This window comes from Rosa chinensis, chromosome 2 (genome assembly GCF_002994745.2).
Source record: "Rosa chinensis cultivar Old Blush chromosome 2, RchiOBHm-V2, whole genome shotgun sequence".
In the NCBI taxonomy this organism is placed as follows: Eukaryota; Viridiplantae; Streptophyta; class Magnoliopsida; order Rosales; family Rosaceae; genus Rosa; species Rosa chinensis.
In genome coordinates, this window is record NC_037089.1 from 60,466,107 (window position 1) to 60,492,568 (window position 26,462).

Genomic DNA, 26,462 nt, shown 5'->3' on the forward strand with positions numbered 1-26,462 from the left:
ACTTTGCTAACTGCCATCAATGCTGTGAATCTAACTCTTCCCGGATACCCAAAAAACCCTATTATTATTATTACTAGTCTCACTTTTTTTGGCGCTTCTTCTCCCCCTTTCAATTTTACCCTCTCTCTCTCGCACCAGTTGTTTTGCTTGCGTTGACGGCTTTCAAGTGAAACAAACCCCAAAACAGAGCATAGGGACCAAACCCAAGATTTGCTACTCGGTAATGCTCCTGCTTCTGGGTTTAAGCTTCAATGGTTGTATTTTGTAACTATTGTCGTGGTTGTGGTCTTGTTTCTGTTCCTGCATTTTGAAGATTTGTTCGGTTTTTTTTTTTGGTTTTGTCTTTTTGAATGGTTTTCACGTGGTGGGTGTGAAATGTGGGATTTGAAAATGGTGTGGTTGTTTCAGCATTAAGCTTGGTGTGGAGTTATGGGTTTAGTTTATTGGTGGTTTCAGGTGGTGTTAATTTTAATAAGTATTGTTCTTTGATTTTGTTGCAATGTGTTTTGGTTGCTGGGAAGAGCCCAAAAGAGAAATAGGAAAATGTTGGGATCACGATGTTGGTTATGTGTATATTTGCTTCTTCTTCCCTTGATTTTTCCTACAATCCATCCACACACTGTTTGTTTTTCCCAGTTGTGTAACGGTTGAGTCTCATCAAATTTGGTCTCTACAGATTGCAGGTTTCATATGAGGTGGTGTTTGTGGGGTTTGAAATGAGAGTTCAGTTCATCTGCTGCAGCAAAACAGTTATGCAGCTTCCACCTCTTTGGTCATATGTTGCTGATTTGATTTGATTGTTCTCTGTAGTAGTGGTGGTACAACATCATCATGTTGTGGGATTCTGAAGGGCTAAAGGGGATGGGCAATTATTCATTGGATCCAAATTGACTCGATGATTTCGGTTGGTTTTACCTTTTCGAGCTATTTATTTCACCATATTGACCCAGTGATTTGAAGGATCAAGAGCAGGGACAGTGTAGTGAGGGCAACTATACCTGTGTGTCGTTTTGCATAGCCTGCATCTCCAGCCAAAAACACCATATTATGACTACACTCCTTTTTCTCTAAGGGTCAGAAAAGTGTGAAATCACTACAGTGCTTTTATCAGGAGGGAATCTGTATCTTGCTTTCAGGGCCAAAAGGGTACCTGGAAATATCAATATTGTTACCAATTTGGGAGCATTCATGCTTGTTTTAACTGGCTGAAGTGACTGAAAGCAGAGCAAGCGAGGACCTCAAGTGGGTTTCAAATTCTTGAGGAGTATAGGTGAATTGGTAACAAGGGAGGGCCTTTTCCATTGGGGCGGTGGCTACTGCTAGGCGGCTACAGGGTAGAGTTAGCGTGTCTGCTAGTACATGCCTGCCAATCTAGCACTGTGGAGGCAAACTACTTTTGGAAATTTGCTTTTGTTCTTGTTTTTGTGCATATGGGAATCATTGAGGGCAGCATTTGATCGTTGAGGGTTTTGAGCAAGGTGGCTAAAAAAATTTGGTGATAATTTTCCAATGAGTCGAGAACAGAAGAGGATGAAGCAGGAGAAGGGATCGGATGACGCCGAGAAGGTGGTGGTTGCGGTTAAGGCGTCCAAGGAGATTCCCAAGACTGCTCTGGTGTGGGCATTGACTCATGTCGTTCAACCTGGAGATTGCATTACACTGCTTGTAGTTGTCCCATCTCAAAGTTCAGGTATTTTCACTGTGCAGTTGATTTATGCCTATTTTCATGTTCAGTGATATTGATAGATAAATCTGTGTATTTTGCTAAATATGCCTAGTTTGGAATTATTCCTCTTAATTCTGCTTCCTTGCAAAAGATGCCTTACCTGTTTGTTCCTTTACTTCTCCTGCTTTTAAGGGGATTGACAATTTGTTTGCTCCTCTTGCACTTTTGTTGTTTGATGTAATTCATGTACCTAACAGTTTGTTTGCTCCTCTTGCACTTTTGTTGTTTGATGTAATTCATGTACCTACCAGTATATACTGCTTGAATATGATTACTTGAATTCCTGTTGCCTCTCATTTAATGGTGAGTTAAGTTTCTCCGTGTTCTGGTTCTTGAAGTTAGATATATGTATGTTGCTATGTGATTCAACTTCATGGCAGTCATGTGAACTCTGGGTCCTCATCTACCCGTGACTACCATGATACACTTGAGTTTTAGTGGACTAACTGAAGATGACCTACTCTTTTGAGCTTTATTCCTGCAACCCTTTCCATTTACACAATTTCTCAACTCAAAAGTTATTTGTCCTAATTTTCAGGTAGAAAATTATGGGGCTTCCCAAGATTTGCAGGGGACTGTGCAAGTGGTAACAAGAAGTCTCAGTCAGGAACAACCTCAGAGCTGAAAGGTGACATCTCAGATTCCTGCTCTCAGATGATCCTTCAGCTTCATGAAGTTTATGATCCAAATAAGGTAACTGCACTGTTTTGTGTGTGTGTGTGTGTCCTTATTGATGATACTTCGTTTGCATTTTTGTTAATTCATCATGCCCTCTTTTGCAGATAAACGTGAAGATAAAGATTATATCTGGATCACCTTCCGGGTCTGTGGCTGTGGAGGCCAAGAGAGCTCTAGCTAGTTGGGTTGTGTTAGACAAGTAATGCACTATTTCTTTTTTCTTTTCTTTTCCAAACACAGGCCTGTAGTATAGGATTATTCAGTGCTCTTTTATTTTGATTTCTGCACCCAGATGTATGTTCTTGGTTTGAAATTACATGCTCTCTCTCTCTCTCTCCCTCTCTATTCATAACTCATAAGTTCGTGTTGATTTTTACAGACACCTTAAACATGAAGAAAAACGGTGTATGGAAGAGCTGCAGTGTAACATTGTGGTTATGAAGCGTTCCCAGCCAAAAGTTCTTCGCTTAAATTTGAATAATTCACCTAAAAAGGATGCTGAGTCTGTCTGTCAAGTAGCTTCTGAGCTTGAAGGATCTGAAAAGCATACCAAAAAGAAGAATAATTCTTCCATTCGAGGACCGGATGTGACTCCAACTAGTAGTCCGGAGCTAGGGACACCATTTACAGCTACTGAGGCTGGAACTTCATCCGTGTCAAGTTCAGATCCAGGAACTTCACCTTTTTTCATTTCTGGAGTAAATGGAGATAAAAAGATAGTGGAATCATTGGTTGGTAAAGAAAATCAGGTCCTTGATGACAGCAGTTCGGATACAGATAGTGAATGTTTATCTACATCTTCAGCAAGTGTGAGGTTCCAACCATGGATAGCAGAGTTTCTAAATTCTCATCATCAATCCTCACAACAGATAGAAGAAAGTTCACACAGAACTAATGATAATCCTAAAGCACCTACTACCAAAGACTTGCTTGAGAAAATTTCAAAACTTGAAAGAGATGCTGGAATTGGAATGTCAAATTATAGAGGTGACATGGACTTCAGTGGAAATCTGAGAGAAGCAATTTCATTGTCTAGGAACGCGCCTCCAGGGCCACCTCCATTGTGCTCGATATGCCAACACAAGGCACCTGTGTTTGGAAAACCTCCAAGGTGGTTCAGCTATGCAGAGCTGGAGCTTGCTACTGGGGGATTTTCACAGGCCAACTTCTTGGCTGAAGGAGGGTTCGGTTCTGTTCATAGAGGGGTGCTACCAGATGGCCAGGCTGTTGCTGTTAAGCAACACAAATTGGCTAGTTCTCAAGGGGATCAAGAGTTCTGTTCAGAAGTCGAAGTCCTGAGCTGTGCTCAGCACCGAAATGTTGTCATGTTGATTGGCTTCTGTATTGAGGACAAAAGAAGATTGCTGGTTTATGAATACATATGCAATGGGTCATTAGATTCTCATCTATATAGTAATATTTCTTTTCCCGATACTCATAAGTTTTTTCTGTATTTGTTTAGGGTTTAGGTTTAGATTCTCATCTATATAGTAATACATATGCAATGTGATCTACTTTTAACTTTTGGCTATCAACTACGTTGTCGGTTAACAATTGATTTGGGTGCTTTTCAGGACGAAATCGTGAGCCTTTAGAATGGTCTGCACGGCAAAAAATTGCTGTGGGAGCTGCTCGAGGGCTGCGTTATCTTCATGAAGAATGTAGAGTGGGTTGCATTGTGCACCGTGACATGCGGCCCAACAACATCCTCATCACTCATGATTTTGAGCCACTGGTACTTCATACCTTATATTCTGATTTTCATAGTTGAAGAGTTTGAATTTGGAAGTAAATCTAGACAATAGTCAGTGTGATCCTCTATGTTCCTTTTCTTTTCAAAAATACTACTGGGGATTCTCCTTTGGACCGACAATACTGTATATATACAAAATGTCCATTACAAGTTATCATGTATGCAGTATTTTCAGATCCTTGAATTTTGTATTTCACTTGCTAGTTAGTAGATAGAAGTACAGAGAACCTAATTCACGTTTCTTGCTAGGTTGGGGATTTTGGCCTCGCAAGGTGGCAACCTGATGGAGACCTGGCTGTGGACACGAGAGTAATTGGAACATTCGGGTAAATCTTTAATATGATTATCAAGCTTTATGCGTCTCATCTTTCATATGAACATATGTTTACATGGCTAGTAATTATCTAATAAACTGTTATGTTATGTAGATATTTGGCACCTGAATATGCTCAAAGTGGTCAAATCACGGAAAAAGCTGATGTTTATTCCTTTGGGGTGGTATTGGTGGAACTTGTTACCGGGCGAAAAGCAGTGGACCTTAACCGGCCAAAAGGGCAGCAATGTCTCACTGAATGGGTATGAACAAGCAAAGTGTAATATATCTTTTTACCAGTCATTTGCCATTTTAGTCTAGTAAGAGAAGAAATGTGCCTATTACAATTGTTGATAAACATGAAAACTATGGTTATACTGACTTCTACTGACAATACAACCAATCATTAAGGCTTTCTCTTATTCTGTTGCATAATTTTGTTGCTTATAAGTTGTTGATGTAAACAGGCACGCCCATTATTAGAAGAATATGCCATTGATGAACTGGTTGACCCTAGCCTGGAAAGCTTTTCAGAACACGAGGTTTATTGCATGCTTCAAGCTGCCTCTCTATGCATACGGCGTGATCCTCAAACTAGGCCTCGCATGTCACAGGTAAAAGACAAATTTTTGAATGAAGACAGCTCAGTACTTTAGTATAATTGGACTTGCTCTTTAATCTTTATAATTCCATTAAATGAAGAAAGAACAAGCTGCTAAATACATTACAAATAGCTCCTACATCAAAGTTAAATTTTGAACCTACCCGTTGTGTGCTACCCAATGTGGTGACATGAGTAGGTATTACAAGTCTGAAAACATTTCTTAATTTGGCTAATGGATTTTACAATTTACTTCTGTAAGGTTCTGCGTATACTAGAAGGCGACATGGTAATGGACTCAAATTACATGCCAACTCCTGGGTATGATGTCGGGTGCCGGAGTGGTCGGATTTGGTCGGAGCACCAGCAGAAGGAACATTATAGTGGACCCCTGGACGAGGCATTGGATGGGTATGGAAAGCTCTCTCTTGAAAATTCGAGGTCTTCTTTCTGGGAGAGGGACAAGGCAAGGAGGACTTCTTCATGTGAAGACCATTTGTAAAGAGCTCACCCTTTTAGAATTTTACATATATGGTAGACTGACTATTATGCGCTCCTTTTTGTAAGGTAATCCATGTTCCTTTAGTCTTCTTACAATGCCACCTGCATTTTTCTTCTGTATAGTAATGGAAGAGGATAGCCAGGCTTTGTAATTTTTTTGAAATCTAAGGAAAACCACGTTAATCGTGCTCAGAACTCCTTGTCCAAATCAAGAAGTAGCAAAGCGCGGCTGTTGCCATCTTTTTTGTTTTCAATGAAACGAGAAGTAGCAAACATGTGCTTTGTGAGAACAAATTTGAAATTTGTCAAGTTGTCATTTTCTTTTAACGTTGAAGAAGAACAAATTGCGTCACAGAATATGCTCCGAGTCTTTTTCTTTTGATAGGAGGTTAGCGGCGTTTCTTATGTTTGTTTTATCTCCTTTCTCTTTGTAACCTTTTTTTCTTTAATAAATTTTTCTCGCGTGGTCAAGTTTTTTTTAAAAAATAAAAAATAAAAAAATAAATAAAAGACTTTGAGTCTTTGACAATGAGGTTTCAACAATTTCTAACGGGGATAAGAGTGCCTTACCATGAACTTGTTATCGTGGCCACTGCGACTGGTAGATAAGGTAAAGTCTATAAATCTATACAATTTATTACGAACCTTTACTTGAGTAAGTAGTAGCATCATCTTCGGTCGATCAGCTGTCTCCTGCCTAGTTGTATTGAAATGGAAGTATTTGATAGCTTACTTGAAGGAGTTGAAGCTGAAGATTTTCCTTAAATCTTCAGGGTGCACTCATCTGTTAATGATTACTATGGTGTTGATGGTTGCAATCTTCATGGATTATTTCAGACTCTCCCAAAGGACAGTGTTTAAAATTGATAGTATTCATGTGGACTACTCTGGGAATACCATTGATAGTTTCATTCGGCAGTTAACTTCTAATGAAAGACTATTGGTTACTGCTTTACCTTTCCCAATGGCCTCAAACTGTAACTATGGAACTTGTGGATAGCTGGTTCAATGCAAATTGTGCCTCCTTCTCTAACCTCAAAGGATTGTTGTAACTTTACACTGTCATCCTCTTGTTTTTGGAGTCTTCAATCATAAATAATGATGGGAGTGGGCTGTCTAGTGCAACTATCTGTGCTGGGGGGTGATTATAGTTCAAAGAGTTGACAGAAAATGTTGGGACTAGATTGGTTTTGGATGCTGAGGTTTTTTTTGTTTTTGTCACAAGTTTGGTTGCTGAGGTTTGAGGCTTATTCTATGGGTTACACTTCACTATGCAGTCTAATATTCTTGATCTTCAACTGGAGTGTGATTCAAAAGGGTTGGTTGATCTAGTTCTTACGAGATTTGTGATAGTTGTCCCTCTCATTGTTTACTGAACAGAGCTGTTTTTCTTGATGGTATGGGATCTCCATGTTCCTACTCCCAGTTTTATCAATCATGGCTGCTGATGCAGCCGGGTTCCTAAATGCCATGCCGTTCTATATCTCTACCTAAAAAGAACTTGATAATATACATGGCCTCTATCTTGTTAAGCCAGTGAAATGTACATGGGAATGATTGAATAAATCTTGATCAATTTTCTTACATTGCAAGGCAGGCTGTTCGGAGGGCTCCTACTCTCACATTGACATGCGTCGCAACAGTTATTGTAGCCTCTCATTCTTTGTGAAAATAACCTTTGTAGCTATAGACTCAGGTATCGCAACGGTCATTCTTTGTGAAAATAACCTTTGTAGCCGTAGACTCCGGTATGCTTCCCCTGGCATGTGATCTTTAACTTCTATCTATTCCAACAAATTGTTGCTTGTCTGCTTTACTATTCGGCAAATAACTTCATCTTAGCTACTTACAATTTATATGATAAGTAACTTCAGATACCATATCATATGATAAGTAACTCGTCTCAAGCTCCAAAACGTACTTCTTTGATGCCTCCAATTAATTTCTTGTGGGTTATTTCAAACTAAGATCACCTTTGTGAGACAGCCCTAGAGTCTTGAAACTAGTCTTTGGGTATAGCGTTATGTCTGTGATTCCCTGAGAGATTCAAATTACTAGCTGTAGCTGATCTGGTTTTGGCTGAGGTAGCATTGAAAATACCAAGGCAATTTGAATACAAGAGAACATGGCTGTTTCAAGAAAGCAACACGGTGAATTTATTCAGACAAGAATTAGGAGAAGGAGAAGGAATCCTTCTCTGTTAGAAAGGCCTCAATCAAATGTAAATGACACAACTCCACTCTCAATCAAACTTATAAACTAGCAAGCATTCAACCCTGTATTGCTGCTGGTATCAATTAGAGCCAAGTTTAATCATCAAACTTTTGCATTTCTTGGGCAATTTCATCGTCTTTGTTTCTGATGTATATGCAAGAGAGGAATTTATAGCTCTCCCAAATAACAGCATTCAACTTTAATTAATCATCAATGACATTAACCTACAAATTGAATGGTTACGTCGAAAACCTAGTCTAAGAACCGCACAGCTTACACAGGCACCAAGGCCATGGTTGGTTAGAAAACACCAACAATTCGAATCGACTTGTGCATGAACTGCTTGAAAATTGTCACCTGAGTCTCTTTTCTTCTACGACTTCCTCATTTTAGACCTTGCATATCTGGGGGGCAATAATTCATCAGAAAACATATGTAAAGCAAAACACTAGGATTGAAATGTGATTGAGAAATGGATATCTGAAAACAAAAGAAGGGAGGAAGTACTCTATATGCATGCCACCCCGGTCTGAAGATGGTAACATGGTGCCACGAAGTTCATCCATGGCTTTATTAGCTTGTTCAATTTCCTGCCAGAGAAAAACATATTAAAGAACTCAGAAAATCATGCTCCAGCTTTTAACACACACATCACTAAAAAAATAACACCCTCTAATGTAATAACCAAACAAATTCCAGTACTAAGCTTGAGGTACCTCAAAATCAGCAAAAGCAACTGGCATCCCACCTTTAGCTCGCAATTTGATCACATTAAATCCGGGATACCTGGCACCAATTGAGGCCATCAATTTTACAATAATCTATTCAAACTTCAAAAGCATAAGGCTTATCAACTGATTATGTAGTAGAAATATGGACAAGGGTTGGACCAAGCCTCCCTCTCCCTTTTCAATACAAATGTGAACTTGTCCACCTAAAGAACTTAGGATAGTTACTCACTGACACAAAACTTGCTTCAGTTCATCTTCGGTGCAATTAGGACCTAGATTTGCAATGAACAGAGTGGAACATTGTCCTCTATCAACATGCTTTTCGGATTGCTCCTGCACAACCAATACAGAGACAAGAGATTGGAAAAGATACATGTAGAATCATACATATGAAATTCCTCTCTATATTTACATCTCACTCATATAAACTTCTGTATAGTCAAGTTAAACTCTTTTGAAGTCAGTAAAAGTCCAAAATAAATATTATACAGAGTCAAAGACTTTCTTTTTGCAAATCCTTAAACTCTACACTACTTGAGTGCAGACTTTCAGAAAATTCTAGGAAATATACAATAAGACGAACATCCTTAATATAACAATAGTATCTTGTTCACATAAAATATATGTAGTATCTGTGTTTCATGCTTGTTTATCTTGCACTATATAAATCAAATACTATAGAACACTATAGTCTGTTTTTCCACTTAATCTTAATACAAAAAGGAGGGTAGAAAGGAAAGAAGAAGCTGGGAAGTAAAAAGGAGAAATATCCCAAAGACCCAGAAGTTGTTGTTTTTCTTTTTCTGCCAGGGCAAAATAAAAGAAAATTTACAATACTAATCATTAACATAGCATAAGTCTTTTCATTTGAAATATAGCACGGAATACTTACATTTACGGCAGCTACAGCAATATCAGAATCCACCACTGCCTCACTACTGCAAACACCAAGACAAGAAAACAAGCTTAGCAGATATCCAAAGAATAAAGTTAAGTCTGATATATGCACTTCTTTTGTAAAGGGCACCAAATGAATAATCTATTAAACTTTATGCACTTTTCAAGCTCTTTCAACCTCTTTGTGTTTGCTAAATCACTCTTCTCGCCAGAATCATGATTGTCAGTTTCAGATGGTTCTTCAGATTCACTGTCTCCTGAATGTGCAAAAGAGTTTCATTCACAAAAGTGAGTCACACAATCATGTTCAGGTGGCAGTGCCTCCCTCTAATGAAACATTATTTATGCACTGGACTCAAGAACAAGGAAAGAGTGCATAAAAAGAGATGTAACAGATCTAATACAGTTATATTCTACAAGGAAAAGAAAAAGGTTATCATACTGCTATAGAAGTAGTTGATAGTCAAAACTATAAGTGTGAAACACATTACCATCATCGCTTGACGTTCCTTGGTTATCATCCTCTTTTTTACTCCTTTTATCTATAACCACATAGGCTCCACTACCTGTGCGAGTAACATGTTAAAAACCTTCCACACGGGTAACAAATCTTTACTGATTCAGATCAAACAATATAAAACTGTAGATTCACTCGTATGACATGCATATATCAACCTGGTTTACGCTTCCTTCTTGAGTTTGATCTAGCAAGTTCAATATGCAGCAAGGACCCAGTTTGAGGATCAAATTTGACACCCTGGTCACGACCATCAAAGGAAAAACAAACTTAGAAAGAACAGCAATATAACCAAAGTTTCACACATTGTCATCACTGAAAGCTAAAACAAAGTCCTCCAAACTCCCAAACTTTGTCATTCAGCAGCAATATCCAAATCGAAACAAAACCAGAACTAACTCCTAAATGACTTCATTAGAATTCCACTAATTGAAAAGGGAACGCTAAGCACCTAATTGACGTATGCCTATCCTCCTTTTTGCTCAAAATTCTCTTCTAACAATAGGTACAAAGTACAAACACTTATTTGTTCGAAATTGCGCCGAAACAGAGCATTATTCCTTGGGATAAATTCCTTACTTATTAACCAAACCAAAAGGCAATAATAAAATGTAATTGGAAGCTCAATCACTTGAGGAAGAATCAAAATATGTACACTAACAAATTGAAGCTAAATTTTCCTCACATTTAACGCATGTAGAGCTGCAATTGCCGATTGGTGATTGAAAAACGTAGCAAAAGCAACGACCTGGAACCAAAACACAAGCAGGTTGACACATTCCGATCAGAAATTTCAAATATTTCTATGCGCAATAGAAAATGAGGGGAGAGGAGGATCAGCTTGTACCTGGTTGCCGCGGCCGGTGTACTTGAGCTGGCAAGAGTCGAAGCCAGGTCGCCGGCGGAAGAGGTTGTGAATTTCACGCGCCTTGACGTCGTCGGGGAGGCCCGAGACGAAAAGCGTGTTAATCACGCTCCGGTCGCTGTAATCCGGTAGTGGCGGCGGTTGCTGTGGTTGCGGCAGGTAGTAGGGGTCGTAGGGCGGATGAGCCATTTGGTTGCGCACGGCGAGAATGGACGGTTGAGATTGAAGAGGAAGTTGGCGGTGGTAGTGGTGGAGGTGGAGGACTGGAGGTTGTGCTCTGAACTCCGAACAGAGGCTTTTATGGGGGTTTCAAATTTTCAATTTCAATACTCGTATATTTTTCTCATTACCGTAAATTAACACACGAAGAAGTGTTTATAGATTGATATATTATCTTGTATTGAAAAAATGGTAAAGTATGTTTGTTATCCGATTTTTATTTCTAAAATTTATAAAAAGAATTTTTTGTAGAAGATATAAACTACAAAGAAATGCACCGTTATCCAAAAATCTTTAATTGACCGACCGTATCACACACGTGACATGATTGCCGTACATAAGATATTCTCTTTCTAAAATTTATAAAAAGAACCTTTGTTGAAGATATAAACTACAAAGAAATGCACCGTTGTCTAAAGACCTTTAATTAACCGACTGTATCACACACGTGACATGATTGCCGTACAAAAGATCTTCACTTACAAGAAGAAGATCTTCTCTTACAAGAAATAGCCAAGTGACTTCTAATCTATTAAACACTCAAGTATGAGAGACACTACGTGGAAGACATTGGTTCCAAACAAAGCTTGAATTACTAGAAAGTCCCAACTTGGCACCATCGGGGCAGTGAAATTAACTTCTTGATAAATATGACTAAAACTTCTTGATAAATATGACTGAAAGGAAGTAAAAGCAATTGATGAATTTTCAACAGTAACTCTAATTCTAAGAGGAGTAACAAAGGAATCAATTGATGAATTTTCAAGTTTCACTTGAATAGTTGAATGTTCTCTAAGCGCTAAACTTTCAACTAGAAGAATGTTGCTTGATCTAAGATTTCTAGAACCTGCTAGAAAAGAAAAATATTGGGAATTTCTGCTAACAACGCCAACAACAACTTCAGAATTGGAGACAAGAGACCCATCAAAATCCAACTTGACACAATGAGAATTGGATGGGTGCCAACTATTAACTTAGAACTGTCATGAACTTTGTACAGAAGACTTGGATTCTCTTTTCAATAAGAAGAACCAAATATTGCAGCTGCTAATAGGACTTTGGAAGGATGAGGTTTCTCTTGAACAAATTTATAGACAAAATTCAGAGGATTTTTTCTTTTTTTGAAGGCAAAGTCAATCATTAATATGAAGGGTTATAATATCCAAAACTAAGCACCGGTTCTAGTCTTTTAGGTTAGGAAGTCGCTCTTAGCAAATAACTAGGAAGTTAGCTTAGAGCAATTCTACAAATTATGAAAAGACTCACTCAGTAACCCTATGAGAGATATAGGGTTAGGGGCGCCATAGATGACGGCCTAGAGTCTAGATAGGGTTAGGATTTCTTTATTATTCATTGTGATAAACACTTGAAAAAAAAAAATTAGAAATGAAGATGACATTGGATAAAGTTATCATTTGCATCTTTTTTTTTTTCCCTTTCACTTTAACAATACTTGCAGAAAATAATGGCGACGAAAAAACCAACAATAAACTTCCTTCAATTTTTCCTTTTATGAAAATGTACCTATGAACCACCCATCTTCGGCAAGGTGAAGGTGATTGAGTGATTATCCTAGGAAGTAAGAACCCTTATATGATTGAATGAATTATTGTATAATTTTTGTGGCATCCCAAAAAATTGGGGGGCATACGCTTCAAAAAAAAAAAAAATATATATATATATATATATATATTTATGGGGCACACCACAAGGATCTCTCTCAAAAAAAAAAAACTAGATTAGTGGTCTACTGTTTTCTTTTCTTTTTGGTCAAACAGTCAACTTGCTATACAAGGTAAAAGTGCACTAGCAATAATAGATTGAACGTAATATTAGCTTTATATACTATGATTTTCAATACACATACATGTATATTAAGAAATAAATATAAAAGTTTTCATAATAGTATGAACATTACTCAATATACTACATTGATTAACAGTATATGTATTTTGAGTAACTTAGTCCAAAATGATTAAATAACTTAGTTTTATTGAAAATGGCTAAAATTTGAAGTCATATATACAAAAGAAAGCTATGATTAGTAGATGAATACGAAGTTTACAATTATAAAATTGAAAAACTTAATTTTGTTTATTCTAATTTATATTAAAAAGAATTAGTTGTTTTAAAGTTGGTAATATCGAAAACTAAAATACTGAATTTAGTAGATATGATTAAAAACCGAAAATTTTGATTGGTAATTAATAGCTCAATTTTGAAACCGAAAGCTTTGGTTTTAAAGTTGATAGTACCTATAACCGATTCAAACTGACCGAGTGATAACCCTAAAAACACCACAAAGATCTCTCTCTATCTCTATTCCAATATACCCCACTCACAACTAGATTAGTGGACTACTCTTTTTATTTCTTTTTTTTGGTCAAATGGTCTACTTGCTATAAAAAGGTAAAAGTGAACTAGCAATAATAGATGGAACGTGAACCAATCGCTAAACGCCTAAACTTAAATATCAAAATGCTATAAAAGAAACTCTCAAGTATGAAAATGAAATTGGCTGTACACTCGAGAGTTCCCAGTATCATACTACTAAAATAGTAACATTGTTCTCAACGGTCCAAACTTTCCTAATTTTTCCATCCCAATCCATCAACTACTTCAACCCCAATTCTGCAATCTCTCCGGTAACAATTCCAGTAAAAAATGCAAAAGCCCACCCCAAATTCGGTACTCTCCGAAGAACTGACGAGATTTCACTGACATTTGTCCACACCAAAGCCAAAAACAAATCTTCACTATTGGATCATCGACCACAAAACCCAACCAATTGGAGGTAGATACAACAAACTTCATTCAATTCAAACCCAAAAAAAAATTTCGAAAAAGAAAAAAAAAATACAGAGGGATGGAATAGTTAACTAAGATGAAGATCCGGTCATCAATCCGGCATTCTCCTCATCCACGTGCAAATCGTCCGTCTTCCTCAGCATCGCGTGCACCGCCACCACCACCACCGCAATCAGCAGCGCCACCAGGATGTTCGTCGTCGCCGAAGTCAGAAACAGAAGCACAATCGTCACCACGCCCAACACGATCAGCACGATGCGGTCGTCGACGGTCCGGCCGAACAGGACGAGCGGCTCGTCGCGGAGGAAGTAGAGGAAGAGCCACGCGGCGAGCATGATGATGAGGACGATCAGCGAGATCGGGTGCCAGAGCAGGCTGAGGAAGAGGATCAGGAGGACGATGATGGCGTAGTTCATGCGGAAGTAGGCGGCGTTGTAGCGGAGGCGCGTCAGCGCGTCGCCGAAGCCGTGGGCGAAGTTTAGGGAGCGGAAGTCGAACATGACCTTCCAGGGGCGGCGGGCGCCGAGGCCGGCCTTGATGCGGTCCTTGGCGCGGGAGATGTACTCGCCGGAGACGGAGGACGACCCGCCCGGCGACGACGAGGTCGGGATCGTGCCGTACGTCGTCATTTCGCTAGGGTTTTGACTCGTTGACTTTCCGGAGGGAAATTTTGAGGAGGAGGAGAGACTCCTGTGATTAAGAGTTATTTTAGGAACTTAGGATGGTTCGGGAGAATAAATTATGTGGGTGTGGAGGGCTTTTATATGGTGTGGATGAGGTGCACAGTGTTGAGTGATGATGTGGTTTGTGCTTGGTTGTGATGTTTGTGAAAGTATGGACAACTTTTTTTTGTTTAGGAATCAATTATGGGCTATTATTTCTTGGTTTTGTCTGCATTTCATTGTAGTGACCGAAAAAGAAATTACAAAGGGATTGGATTTTGCTCATAAATTATATTTAATTGTCAGGTTTAGTTTGTCATTTGGTATCAATTACTACTTTGATTCTTTGTCAAAAAAATTACTACTTTGATTTGAAGTGCACAATGTAAAGTCGAAAATAGTCATAACATTGTGGTTATAATTTAATTATTTGTGGATTAAAAAGAATATGATGGACATGAAAATACTACTTTGATTTGAAAATTTTGAAGTGCACAATGTCAAATCAAAAATAGTCATAACAATGTGGTTATAATTTAATTATTTGTGGATTAAACGGAATATAATTGACATGAAAAAGATAGAGATAATCGAAGCTCTAATTTTAGCCGTTAGGCAAGCATTCTATACTGGTGGTACAAAGCCCATGATGTAATCATATTCAAATTTGACTTAAACTTAATCTTTGACTTATCTCTATAGAATAAATTGATTCTCACCCCGAACCCTTCAAATAAAGAAAAAATTCGATGCAAGTAAGGGTTAAACCACAATATATGTTCACATAACTTTGAAATGCATAGCTCAATTATTTTCTTTAACAAAAGTGCATTGTCAAGAAAAATTGAAAAATATCTTACTTTGTAGTTATTAATGCAAGTCTGTTTAACATACTGATTACATAATTGAATGATAAATTTTGAATTCAAAACATAAAAATTATAATTTCTCGTGACTGATACAAAGTGAATCGTAATAAAAATAAAAATAAAAATAAAAACCTTTTTTTTTTTGGGACAGAAAGTAGTACTGATCACATAGATAGAAGTACAAAATATTTGAGGTATATAACAATTAACAGGAATGCACTCGGGCACTTGGCCAGTCTACATCATCAAAGAATCGGCTAGATGTACGAGGGAGAATAAGGAGGAGCACTGAATTACAATGTGGTGTGAAACAATGGAATATTTTGGTTAAAAAAAGTGATGGCAGTTGTCAGAGGGCCCATCACTTTCAACTACCCTTCCATACAGATAAGTCGGGAATCATCTGCGGAAAGGACCACACTAAGCATGGTGGGGACGGCGACGATATAGAAACGGAAAGCTACCAACGAGGGAGGCCGGCCCGCACACCACGTGGCATGCTCGAAAGTCGAGTCCTCAAAACTCTTCCTTTTGGACCTAATTATCTAGGGCGGTCTTGCTATAATTAGAAGCCGGAATCTTGAAACACGCGGCGGAAGGTGAGTGGAGGGAATGCTGTGCAGTGGTAGTTGTGGTCAATCAGAGGAAGCCACGTGTGCATAATGAGGATCTGTTACTGCAGTTGCGCCTCATTGGGTGATTGCCCTAACAAGAGGTCAGAGGGGAAAACGTCGCTGCCACAGAGGAGAGAGCATGTTAGGGTGTGGTCGTGTGGACAATGAAGTGATCGTGTTGGTTATGGTGGTGGAGAAATCTATGCATCCCTATGTGTTTGTCCACTTGTTACTATTGTAATATGATTGATGGTGATTATTGATCGAGAAAATTAGGGATTGAATTTTTGAAAATTTTATCATAATTTTTTATCTTCGATATGATGTTCGAGATATATCTCAAATGTTAAATACAGTCGATTTTGAATGCATAAAAAGTTGTGAATGCGATTGATAAATATTTTTTGAAAGAGATCAAAGTGTTGTAGAGAAACTGAATTTGAGAGGAATTTGCTGTGTATTCTCATTGATAATAGGGGCCTCTTTATATAGAGGATTACAATGCATAGAATCTTAATCATACAAGGAAAGTAATTCTACATTGATTAGGATTCTAGATCATTCTAATTAAATCCTATTACCACTAGGTCAGGTAACCTAGAGTTTGGGCTAAACACAAATTAGGTTTTCCTTCAACACTCCCCCTTGTGTTGCCCAAACGCGGTGCTTCTCTCGTTGCCTCGTTAAAAACCTTGCCGAGTAACAAAAACCCAGTGGGACAAAAATAACCTCGGTCGAAGGGGAAAAAGAGCACAACACACCCTTCACGATTCGAGACGAACATGTAGACATCTCCCCCTGATGTCTGCACCTCCCCCTGATGACTACGATCATGGGAGTTCAGATAATTTCCGCAAGCCAATTCTTGCCACATGTTTCTCGAACGTGGTATTAGGCAATGACTTAGTAAACAAGTATGCCTCACTGTCCTCAGATCGAACCTAGTTCACTTTGATCTCGAGGAGTGTCTGTTGTTGCTGATTATGCTTGGTGTTGTCGCTTTTGATGTAGTCTTGCCGCATTTGTTCAAAACAAGTAGCATTATCCTAAATGCTCGTAGGCTCATCTGTGGTAGACTTCAAACCACAACTGCTCGAACATGCGTAATTATGGATCCAATCCATTTACATTCACGAACCACTTCGTGAAGAGCAATGATCTCTGCATTGTTCGAAGATATAGCGACTAGGGTCTATTCTGTAGACCTCCAAGATGTCACGGTCTTTTCCCATGGTGAACACTTAACCGGATTGGGAATGACCTTTGTGTGGGTCAAAGAGATACCCAACATCAGCAAAACCTTCCAAAACACATGTCGTTTTGGGATGGGGATAGGGTTGGCGGCGTACCTGGTGTGTGATGGGTCCGAATCCATCATCTCTCTATAGGGATAGAACAAGCCCATATCATTCATACATCTCAAGTATCGAAAGATATCTTTTACACCAATCCAATGGCGTCGCGTGGCGCAGAGCTATCTCTAGCTAACAAGTTCACAACATATGAGATGTCCGGTCTTGTGCATTGGGATAAGTACAATAATGCGCCTATTGTACTAAGTAAGACACTTTTGCCTCTAGCACATCTTCGTCATCATCCTTTCGACGAAAAGGATCCTTTTCAGGATCAAGACTACGGACGATCATGGGGGTTCTTGAAAGCTTGACCTTGTCAAAATGCCTAAGCATCTATCGACACGATGCTCAAGTTCCAAACCGTGACATAATCGTGTTCTCCCAAAATCCTTCATCTCAAACTCAGATTTCAAGTGTTCAGCGGTTTCCCTTAACTCTTTAAGGGCTTCTAATGAAGATCATGTCCAACATGAACCGCGATAGAATCTGAAACTTGTCATAGAAACGCGTGGGCATATCCCTTCCCAATCAAGTAGTCACTTTAGTGAGCGTTTCAACCTCTTTGTAAACGCGCTCCATGGTCTAGAGCCACTTGACTTAAGTAAATGAAGTTCACCATGAACCTTCATGTATATTCCGTATCTAGATCCCTATAGAGATACGTAGTGACCACATTTGTAAGATGCATGTTCAGTTATTCGGAAACTACCAAACTGACAGGGTAGTGGAGTGCAATGACATCCATTACGAGAGAATATGTCTCATCGTAGTCGATTCCAGGGCGTTTTGTGAGAAGCCTTGCGCCATAAGGCGAGATTACCATCTCTTTTTCTCACTACGCTTTCTAACGAAGACCCATTAGTCAACAGGTTTTATATTAGGAGGTGTTGGCATCTCTAGCTCGAAAACCTTCCTCTTCGTTAGAGAATCCATTTTAACCTGGATCGCATCTTTCCATTTAGGCCAAAAACTCTCTACGTTGGCATTTATTCATCAACGGAGCGTGGTTCGATATCATCTGACAAACTCATGCGCAACAAAATGCGCAACTACATCATCAATTATGATGGAGTTTCTATCCCACGTCTCATGTACACTAGTGTAAGTTTCATAGAGCTCTATATTCTCAGGAATAGGGTTTGACGTTGAGGCGTCCCCCAACGATAACCATAACCCGGAAGATACTCATGAGACAGATTTTGAGTCTTGATGATTAAAGGATTGGAATGTGCCAAAGTATCCTTCGAATCCACGGGCCTCCCACGCATCCTAGCTGGGGCCAGGGCCTGTAACGCCAGAGTGCCACTCTCTTTGGCATTGGCGCCATGCCTACCTCCGTGTAGGGTGGCGCGTACGTCCTCTCGTAGGGACGTCCTTCCTTGCAGGCATGTTTGCAGTATAATTGTGTGATCTCGTCACTTTAATAGGGATCAAGATGAGACATAGTGGGGACAGACTACGACAATTCCTGTCGTCCCTGTTGAACATTCTTGTTCATATCTCCCCCTAACGACGGGAAGACTGTCTCATCAAAGTGACATCAGCAAATCTAGTGGTAAGGAGATCGCCTAGCAAGGGCATTTAAGTGGCGGACGATTGTTGGAAGTGCAAATCCAACGTAGTTGCCCATTCGTCTGTAAGGACCCATCATAGAGCGTTGTGGCGGCGCAATTGGCACATAAATAGCTCACTCAAATGTGCGTAAGTACAAAATACGTGTACCCAGTCACTAGCTGTAACGCATAGGTACATTGAGTGGCGGTAGGTCGTAGACGAATTAGCATGGCTGCATGCGATAACGCATCACCCCAAGCGGATGTAAGAAAATTGGTGCGCATTACCAATGTTCGGGCTACCATCATAGTCGTTTCCGCGAGACCAATTGGGTGTGTACATGGGAATGTGATGTCCAACATCAAACCCATTGCAATATCCATCGAAAGTCTTTAGATGTAAACTCTCTAGCATAGTCAAATCCAATGGACTGAATAGGATGATTCGGGGAGTGAGCCCGTTGTCACATGATATGTGCTAGGAGTGTAGCATAAGTAGCATTTATAGGTGGACAATGACACAACACGTGACCGGCGTGTTTGCGTGTCAACCAACATCATGAAATATTTAAGCGTCCGCAAGTTGGTTGAATCAATCCACAAAATCCCTACGGATTCTTTGTAAGAACAGAATGATTATTGTCATATCCTTTGCATAGGACGGTCTCAGTCCTAATTTCCCTAAGGAACGGGCTTAGTAAAACGAGCGAGAGGCCTTAGGAGCAACCAATGAGGATTTTGGTTAAGCCTAAGCGTCTGTAGCGCTATTAGAAGCAAAATGTGTGACTACATCTCCCATCATGGCTTGGGAGCCATGGAAATTAGCATGTATGGCGTCATGGCCACTAGGAGGAACAACCATGGCGTTATGCCCACGGTTGGCGCCTTTTATGGCAGCATCTTGCTTCATTTTGCTCAAAAGAAATGATGTCCATGTGAAGTCTTTTGTAGACGGATCATCATATCATGACTAGGATGATCTATCCTGTCGTGACAAAGCCAATATGTGTCTAAATCCAAGAGATATTCTCTCATAAGTTTATTGGATTTAAGAGCTCGAATAGTGACATAAAGTCCACTAGAGGGACACATAAACGTCTCTAAGATGCGTCTTTGTTCGCAATCATTAGAGGTAATGCAAAGGAACTCATTTCCGTTCTCTACATGCATTTTCGCATGGAATTCGTTGGCTATTCATAGGGTACTATTTGCCCTAAGAGCGTAGAGAGTTTCTGTGACAACTGTAATCAAGGTGCCATTTGGCAAGTGGAACTTGGGCTATTCCATGTCCTTAAATTAATACTGATGGTCTAGCCATCGTAGTCACAAAGTCATATGCTCAAAATCAAAATTGAGTTATAATGAAAAGAACTCGAAATTTTATTCATAAGCCAACGAAATACATCATTGTTTCTATGATCAAAGAAAATCTAATCCAATAAAAAGGAATATGGCAATCGCCTACATCTCTTGAAAATAAAAAGACTTAATCAAAATCGCCAGTTTCTGGGTCTTGATCCTTGTAGTCTTCCACCCTTAGATCTAGATCACCATCTTGATCTTCTTGTGCCATGTAATTTGCTTCCCTTGCTTCACGATACGTCTTGTATGCGTTTGCAACATTCTGGGGTGCGGTACATGTTTTGGCCCAATGTTCAGTTGATCCACATCGAAAACAAACATCATTATGGTCAGGCTCCCTTGATCGAGGCGCCATTGGGGCGCGATTTGGACGACCTATCCTTTTGGTGGCGTTACCACCATGGTCGGAGGCTCCGCCTCTCTCTCTCTTCACACGTTGACCTCCACGGTTCCGTGCACGCCTCTCTTGGCCATTTCCTTCCTCTTTAGGGAGAATATATGGACCAGAACGTCCAGAATTGTCCCTATCCTTAGGGTTTCGCTCCTTGCGTCCTCCATTGGGGGCGCGACTATAGTTAGACTCCGGAATAGGCTTAGTTCTCACGGGTCTATCATTATAGTTCTTCACAAGGATATTATCGTGCTTTTCAGCTACGTTCATGGCGCCAATGAGCTCATGAAACCTTGTGATACGTCTTGCATTTACATCAATCCGATAATTCTTTGAAATCATCAGTGCAGAGACGGGGAAGGTAGAGAGAGTCTTCTCGATCAACATCGTATCAGTTATGGCTTGGCCACAATACTCCATCAGAGACTTGATACGAAGAGCTTCCGAGTTATAATCAAGCACAGACTTGAAATCACAAAAGCGGAGGCTATGCCATCGCACTTCTAAATCAGGAAGCAGGGAGTCACGAGCGTTGCCAAATCGCTGCTCTAGTTCTACCCATAGCTTTCTTGGGTCTTCCTCATTGAGGTATTCATTTTGGAGCGCGTCATTCATGTGCCTTGTCATGAGAATTATGGCCTTAGCTTGTTTTGCTTCAAAAGCAGTAGCTTGCTCGATTGAGAGCACGTTCTGACCAGGCTCTTGGATGGTTTCCAGAATTCCATCAGCCTTAAGATGTTGGCGCACATCTCGGACCCACCTATGGTATCCTGCGCCAGTTGTCTCGAGTGGGATAAAGCTCAACTTGTTCAGGTAACTCATCCTGAAAAATAACACAAGATTAGGGTTAGTTTAGGAGCGAAAAAGGCTACCACGAAAAACTATTAAATTTCTGAGCGTAGTCGCTTCCAAGAAATTAGGAATTTTCTGAGCGTAGTCGCTTCCAAGAAAATCCGATTCCAAGAGGGGTTTTGGATTAGATCGAAATAACGATGTATGTGGTCGATCGTTTTCTTCTCAACAAACTCTAAGTTTGGAGGACTCTACAAGCTCCAAGCTTGGAGTGAGCACGAACCCCCACAGTTCGGCTTTTGGTCTCCCCTATGTAGAGAAAGGGGGGTAGAAGAAGGGATTTTGGAAGTCCCCGAGAAAAGAAGAAGAAATTGAAAAACTTCACAAAAACGAGAACTTTTAGAAAAAATTACCTTAAAAGATGGTCGGAAAAATCGTCGCTAGAAGTTACTGTAGCTGACAGGAAAAGTCGCCGGAAAATGGCTTGAAAAAGTGGCCGGAAAAGTCTCCTGCGGTGGTTGACCGGAGGGTTGACCGGCGTTGACTGTGGTTGACCGGCCTGGTGACGTGGCACAGGTGGCTGACGTGGCTGCTGACTGGATGCCTGCGTGGTGCTGACGTGGCAGAGAGTTTGCGGCTTGGCGGCTCGGCGCTCGGCAGCTCGGCTGCTTCACTTGGGCTTTGCTGCACGTGGGCTGGGCTTGGGCTTCAGCAGGTTTCTTTCCCCTTTTTTTTTTTCTTTTCTTTTCTTTCTGCCGGTTCGGTATCAAGCTTTTCTGGTGGCCGGTTCGGACGATTCTAGGCCGGTTCCGGTGGAGGATTTTCCAGTTCCGGGTTTCTGGGATGGAGGTGCTGTAGGGTGACCAGTATGGCTACAGGAGGTGGTGAGGAAAGCTTTGAACCGGGCAGGTGAACTTTGGCTTCTTCAGGTGGCCGGTTCGGTGGTTTTCCGGCCGGTTCTGGGGATGGGGCCGCCGGTTTCGGACTCCTGGAGTTGAGATCTTCGAGTTGGGCGGCTGAGGTTTCTGGGATTTGAAGGCTACGAATTTAGGGTTTCAGGGTTAGGGCTCGTGCTGATAACGTGTTGTAGAGAAACTGAATTTGAGAGGAATTTGCTGTGTATTCTCATTGATAATAGGGGCCTCTTTATATAGAGGATTACAATGCATAGAATCTCAATCATACAAGGAAAGTAATTCTACATTGATTAGGATTCTAGATCCTTCTAATTAAATCATATTACCACTAGGTCAAGTAACCTAGAATTTGGGTTAAACACAAATTAGGTTTTCCTTCAACACAAAGTTTTTATGCCAAAATTCTTTTTGTAACTCGTCTATTCATGTAAACTTGTTAGCTTCGCCATCGAGTTGTATACATATTGCAATTGGAGCTAAGACTTTCCTTGATGGTTAACTTTTGTTGCCAAGTTGATTTACAAGATTATGGTGAGGTATACGGTGCTTTCTACTTGATCATATCCAATGAAAATAAATTGGATAAAAGTTAGATTTTTTTTTTTTTTTGAGTAAATGAATATTGTATTAATAATCGCAGGCCTGAACGACACTTACAACTTTCCCAGAAAATGGGAATCATGCACCATTCGCTTAAGACATTGAAGCTCTCTTAAAAACAAGGAGCCTAACAAACTACAACATTTCCTACAAAGAGATAATTTTGTGTGAAAACTTCTTTTGCTAATGCGCTCAATTGCGGTGCTCCAGAAGCTTCCACTATCAAGATGTAAAAGAAACATCATAATCTGCAGGTTAAAAAACCATCCAAGCGTAGTTATTTGGAATAATACTCCGGAATCCCAAATACGAAACCCCAGAGCACCAGAGGCCATCAGTTGGGTCTAAACCTAGGGAAAAAATCTCATATCCATCCCAATTATTTTGGACACCCAAAACTCTCCAAACAGTTTGGACCGCCAGACTAATTTGGGCACCCAGCCAGTTTTGGGCTTCCAGTTCAAATTGGGCACCCGTCCATGAGAGAGAAGCCCCCCATTCTAGACCCTCGCACTCTCAGCTTTCATCAGGACCACCGCCGCTCCCTTTAGACTGTCCGCAACCACCGTCATTGTCGTCGAGGCCTCACCATCAGATCGAAATTTGATCTGTGTAGATCGTAACTCCATAGTTGCTATGCTATGGGCTTGGGAACCCCTCCGTTGCCATGATCGATTCATCATCATTGCACCTCCAGCAAATTGGGCTGCCGCCGTCAGCCACCATACAGGGTCGGTGGCCACTGGCCTTAGAATTGTAAGCACCGCTTGCTTGGCCTTCAAGTCGCTCCACACAATTCCGGCTAGATCTCCTTGCCCAGACCTCCATAGCGATAGTTGCACATCCCCAGCCTTGAGCTGCGCTAGATTTGGTCGGATTCTACCAGAATCACGACTAAAAACCTCTCTGGTCAATGTTCTCCAACGTGAGATTCTGACAGTGGCAAAACCATCCTTCTTCCGAGCAGTTGGTTGGGAGCTCGTCAAAAGAGACTGAGGTTAAGTCACCGCAAGGAGGCATAGAGAGGCGGAGAAGATTCCGCTTGGTGGTAACGCCGACCGACGTTGCTTAGATCCCCAACCATGGCGGCTAGGGTTCGCTAGAATTCGGAGAAGACCGGAGCGCATGGCTGTTTTTTAGCCAATATAAAAGATAGATTTAATGATCAAACTAAAACATAATCTATAGATTTATAAAAGAAATTGCGAGAACCTTTGATTTCAATCTTTTTAGTCAGCTTTTCTTTTATTCTTTCTGATTTTGCAGTGTAATTATTGCAATCTAAAATTTTCAAGATATTTATAATTATTCATGCCAAAGCAACCATATTAAATATTTTTTTTCTATATCATTTTTCATTTATTACCCATAAATTTCCAATCTGTTCTCGATCCTCATATTGAAATTTGAAATCAAAGTGTTAGAGCTAAGAGCCGGAGCAGTGAACATAGAATTTTCTACAAAATCATAAAACATTCGAGAGACGTGAAATTCTAATAAAGAGATTGATAATGAAGTAACAGGGTTCAAACACAAATGTTCAAACACAAATCACATTATTAAAGCAAATCATGGGTATGGCTATTTCAACAATTCAACTAACGTCAGGTTTGTTTTTCTCTAACCTTTCATTATGCTAGTCCTATTGTTCTCTAGAAGTATAAAGAGAACTATGACTAAGATGAATGAGGCGAACCAATCTAATTTCATCTTTTTATGAACTACAAGACCAGATATCGTTTATGTATCCCCATACGTGTCTAGGTTCATATGAATTTATGAAAATCAAACTTGTTTGATAAACAGAACTCATAAAGCGAGTGAAACAATAGCTTGTTATTTGAGAGGTCATGTGTTTGAGCCCCATCAAGATGTTGAGAATATATACATCCCACATGGGAAAAATGGGACCTTGCCTATAGGTTTATAAGGGTTTGGGTCACTTCATCCATTGCCAATTGTTTTTGGATGTGCCCTCAGATGACTTTATCATGGTATCAGAGCGGGTTACCCACGTGTGCATACCTAACGGCCACACGGGCTCCATGTCACCCAAAAGTTGTCCACGTATATGGCTTGAAAATTCACCTCACGTGCGGGGGTGTGTTGAGAATATATACATCCCACATGGAAAAAATGGGACATTGCCTATATGTTTATAAGGATTTGGGCCACTCCATCCATTGCCAATTGGTTTTGGATGTGCCCCCAGATTACTTTATGACAAGAGTGGGGAGGGATGAGGTTAAAAAAAAAAAAAAAACTCATAAAAAGAGAGAAAAGCCTTGCCTATATGGGAGATGGGATTTAAAAGATACAAATTTGAAAATATCAAACAGAACAATATTGCGATATGATCGATAGAACTGTTTGAAAAGGTATTAAGAAGTACATAGGAATTGCAAACGCAGTGTAAACCTCTCAATTGAGGAAACTTCACTGCGTGGCTTTTGACGTAGCCAACACGAAAAATCAATCCAATATGAAACAATCGAGTTTACAGTATACAAGTAGTGTTGTTCATAACAATCACTTTCAATTAGCCAACTGCTAACTTGTTTTACAATTGTTCTAACTCCTAACTCAAACAACTCAACAAGTAAACAATTCAATCTTCAATCTTCCTTGCAATCAATCGTCTCACTAACCTTGAGAATGAATTATGAAAATGTTAAAGTATGCAAGAGAATACATGAAACAAGCAAAGAGAGTTTTTCAGTAAACGCTTTGAGTAAACATGTGTAGTACATGGAAGAACAATTTTGACACTCAAAAACTCTACCAAGAATTTAGTTTTCAAAGCTTTTTATAGAGAAGCAAGGCTCCCCCTCAATCAAATCTCTTTTTCATATCAATCAAGATGAAAAATAAGGAAAGCTTTTAAAACTGATTTGATAAATATTCAAAACCCAAAACTCCCTAACTTTTAGTAAATCAATCGTTTATTTGATATGCATCATTAATCCAATTAATGCACATAACAAAAATAAATCATTTAGTTGATATGCATATCAAAGATAATGATGGAATGAATACAAGATCAGTGAAAGCGATTTTGCCAGATTTTCCTCTTTAGATGTTGCATGCTTCTTTGACTTCTTGAGTCACCAGGAAACTTGGAGGAGTTCTTATCCTGGTTTTCTGCAACTTGCACTGTCCTAGTAGCTGTGGGAAAGTTATGTGTTGAGTGGTAATAACCCAATATACTTACACTTGTTCTATTCTAAAAAAAAAAAAGTGTTTTGAGCAATTAAAATGTCATACAAAAATAAATAATTACAAAAAAAATTGTAAGTGTAGATATTCCCCAACCCCCCCCCCCCCCCCCCCCCCAAATTGGCGGTGAGAGGCGGGAGGTTCCTAACGGATATCGACCCCTCTATTTTTGGATTAAGAACGAGTTTTGTGTTTTAAAACATCTTCTTATTAGAGTATAGGAAAGACAAAAATCTTCATCGGAGTAGTTCTTCACTAAATCTTTAATCCAATGACAGAGAAATTTGAGAATGATTAGAAAATGAGTG

The 26,462-nt window shown here is 39.8% G+C and overlaps 3 protein-coding genes across 4 annotated transcripts; 1 reads left to right on the forward strand and 2 right to left on the reverse strand.

The window, feature by feature from the left end:
• The first annotated feature begins 66 nt into the window (after window positions 1–66).
• On the forward strand, window positions 67–5,767 carry LOC112188684 (inactive protein kinase SELMODRAFT_444075). Of its 2 annotated transcripts, none has more exons than XM_024327853.2 (10): window positions 67–220; window positions 677–1,690; window positions 2,265–2,419; window positions 2,509–2,603; window positions 2,784–3,817; window positions 3,979–4,139; window positions 4,407–4,483; window positions 4,586–4,733; window positions 4,938–5,084; window positions 5,334–5,767. In XM_024327853.2, exons 2-10 carry the CDS (start codon window positions 1,510–1,512, stop codon window positions 5,571–5,573), a joined length of 2,238 nt encoding a protein of 745 aa, XP_024183621.1. In that variant the 5' UTR covers window positions 67–220; window positions 677–1,509; the 3' UTR covers window positions 5,574–5,767. The 2 variants fall into 2 exon arrangements, with proteins under 2 accessions (XP_024183621.1, XP_024183622.1); XM_024327854.2 differs by having other exon boundaries at window positions 101–220; window positions 684–1,690.
• A 2,113-nt stretch (window positions 5,768–7,880) lies between these two features.
• Window positions 7,881–11,162, reverse strand: LOC112187881 (protein WHI4). Its single transcript, XM_024326844.2, has 10 exons — window positions 10,779–11,162; window positions 10,617–10,679; window positions 10,090–10,171; window positions 9,906–9,980; window positions 9,593–9,671; window positions 9,410–9,455; window positions 8,747–8,850; window positions 8,503–8,572; window positions 8,294–8,376; window positions 7,881–8,190 (listed from the first exon to the last, which is right to left on the reverse strand). Exons 1-10 carry the CDS (start codon window positions 10,983–10,985, stop codon window positions 8,160–8,162), a joined length of 840 nt encoding a protein of 279 aa, XP_024182612.1. The 5' UTR covers window positions 10,986–11,162; the 3' UTR covers window positions 7,881–8,159.
• A 2,367-nt stretch (window positions 11,163–13,529) lies between these two features.
• On the reverse strand, window positions 13,530–14,551 carry LOC112187709 (PRA1 family protein F2). The gene has a single exon (XM_024326599.2). It carries the CDS (start codon window positions 14,450–14,452, stop codon window positions 13,895–13,897), a length of 558 nt encoding a protein of 185 aa, XP_024182367.1. The 5' UTR covers window positions 14,453–14,551; the 3' UTR covers window positions 13,530–13,894.
• Window positions 14,552–26,462: the final 11,911 nt, after the last annotated feature.

What these genes read in the sequence shown, in the direction of transcription:
- LOC112188684 (XM_024327853.2), top strand. Translation starts at nt 1,510, where the DNA reads ATGAGTCGAGAACAGAAGAGGATGAAGCAGGAGAAGGGATCGGATGAC. An exon ending in AGTTGGGTTGTGTTAGACAA is followed by an intron (nt 2,604 to 2,783) that starts GTAATGCACTAT and finishes TGATTTTTACAG; the next exon opens with ACACCTTAAACATGAAGAAA. An exon ending in CTCATGATTTTGAGCCACTG is followed by an intron (nt 4,140 to 4,406) that starts GTACTTCATACC and finishes GTTTCTTGCTAG; the next exon opens with GTTGGGGATTTTGGCCTCGC.
- LOC112187881 (XM_024326844.2), bottom strand. Translation starts at nt 10,985, where the DNA reads ATGGCTCATCCGCCCTACGACCCCTACTACCTGCCGCAACCACAGCAA. An exon ending in AGGAACGTCAAGCGATGATG is followed by an intron (nt 9,672 to 9,905) that starts GTAATGTGTTTC and finishes TTGCACATTCAG; the next exon opens with GAGACAGTGAATCTGAAGAA. An exon ending in TTGCTGTAGCTGCCGTAAAT is followed by an intron (nt 8,851 to 9,409) that starts GTAAGTATTCCG and finishes TTGGTTGTGCAG; the next exon opens with GAGCAATCCGAAAAGCATGT.
- LOC112187709 (XM_024326599.2), bottom strand. Translation starts at nt 14,452, where the DNA reads ATGACGACGTACGGCACGATCCCGACCTCGTCGTCGCCGGGCGGGTCG.